Source organism: Polistes canadensis, unplaced genomic scaffold (genome assembly GCF_001313835.1).
Source record: "Polistes canadensis isolate GaletaPanama2010 unplaced genomic scaffold, ASM131383v1 scaffold_567, whole genome shotgun sequence".
NCBI classification, from domain to species: domain Eukaryota; kingdom Metazoa; phylum Arthropoda; class Insecta; order Hymenoptera; family Vespidae; genus Polistes; species Polistes canadensis.
The window spans coordinates 28,495-30,129 of record NW_014570114.1 but is presented as its reverse complement, the minus strand read 5'-3'; the positions used below and the strand labels follow the sequence as shown (position 1 = coordinate 30,129).

General features: G+C 42.6%; 1 protein-coding gene across 1 annotated transcript in view; it reads left to right on the top strand.

Annotated features, from left to right (window-relative positions):
* The window catches only part of LOC106792700 (endochitinase A-like), a 4,445-nt gene extending 3,843 nt beyond the window's left edge, over positions 1 to 602 (top strand). The window contains exon 2 of the mRNA XM_014759202.1: positions 9 to 602. Within this exon, the coding sequence (XP_014614688.1) occupies positions 9 to 602 (594 nt within the window). The remainder of the gene's footprint in view (positions 1 to 8) is intronic.
* Positions 603 to 1,635: the final 1,033 nt, after the last annotated feature.

Here is a 1,635-nt window from a genome sequence, read left to right as displayed (position 1 = left end):
GCACTAAGTGGATCTTCAATCCTCCAGCGGCACCAAATATTGGTGGAAAATGGGAGGCGGCGGTGAAATCAATCAAGTACCATCTTAAACGAACCATCTCGGATACGTTGCTAACGTTCGGAAACTTCTCCACGTTCTTAGCTCAAGTTGAGGCGGTTCTCAAMTCTAGACCTCTCAGCTCTCTCTCGGAAGACCCTGATGACATCAGAACATTAACACCAGGGCATTTCATCAGAGGGGAAGCATTAACAACTATCCCCGAGCCTTCTCTAATAGACATCTCAGATTCCAGGTTATCTCATTTCCAGCGGATTCAAGAGCGCTTCCAGCAATTTTGGAAAAGGTGGTCGACGGAATGCCTGCAAGCGCATCAGACCACATCCAAATGGCAAACATCGCAGAACGATATCAGGGAAGGGTCTCTTGTCCTCATTACTGACGAACGTCTTCCTCCGTCAAAGTGGCCTCTCGCCAGGGTGATACAACTACACCCAGGAAAGGACGGTCTCTGCAGGTTTGTCACGCTAAAGACCGCCACCAGCACTATCACTAGACCTATCGTCAAGCTCGCACCATTGCCTCTCCAACCGCACAAGGAATAATAATTTTCTCAGCGGTTCAGCACATCTCACTAAGTCAAATTCTCGAATCACGCTCCAGAATGGGGGGGGGGAGAATGTTCAAAAATTGCGCCTCTCAGACTAGATAGCAGCACCTCTCGGCTAGCATGATTAATGCGCTGTCTGTTATCGCTGAGAAGAAGACATATCGATTGCTCTTATTGATCAAGGGATCACGCCACTTTACGTGTCAATAGGTCATTGATCCCCTGTGACGTCATCCTCTGCGTGTTACTTTCCTATTGATTGTTTGTCATCTCTTCCTAGCGTGGAACTCGCTCATTGGTCTATTGTCCTTTTTCCACTTCCGCTCTGTTCCTCTAATCAAACCGAAAAGTGGCGTGGTCCAGCAGAACCGTTTAATAAGTTAATCTGTGCGGACGTAAATTTTGAAATCTAAAAGAATTGTGCACCATCTTATAGGCTTCATCTCGCTCTATTCTCATCTTACACCGTTCCATCTCATCTCTTTCTCGCTTTTTCTCATTTAGGCCATCCTTGTGWTKYGTCTYTCTGACTGATCATCTCTTTATACTCTCTCGCATTAACGACCTCTCAGGTAATCTCATAACCTTTATCTTTAATCTCATCATCTCTATATACCTTTTGACCTCACATTTTTGTACTCTTCGTTTCATTAATTCATTACTACATGTTCATAATTGTTAAAAAATCTTGTTCCACTTAAATTCTACCAGAAATTAAGACAAATACAGTCCACTAGCCTCCCTCTTCCATCTTCTATTCGTTTATTTTGTATTTTATTCTCGAACAGTACGAATTAAAGCCGAGAGATATTGAACGCCGATTATGCTTAAGTAAAATACTGCTTGCAAGACATAATAAAAAAGGGTTTTTTACATCGTATCATCACTGGTGACGAGAAATGGGTACATTATGATAATCCAAAAAGAAGAAAATCATAGGAATTACCTAGCTATGCGTCAACATCAACAGCCAAACCAAATATTCACGGAAAAAACTCATTTTGTGAATTTTATGTGATCAGCTGGGT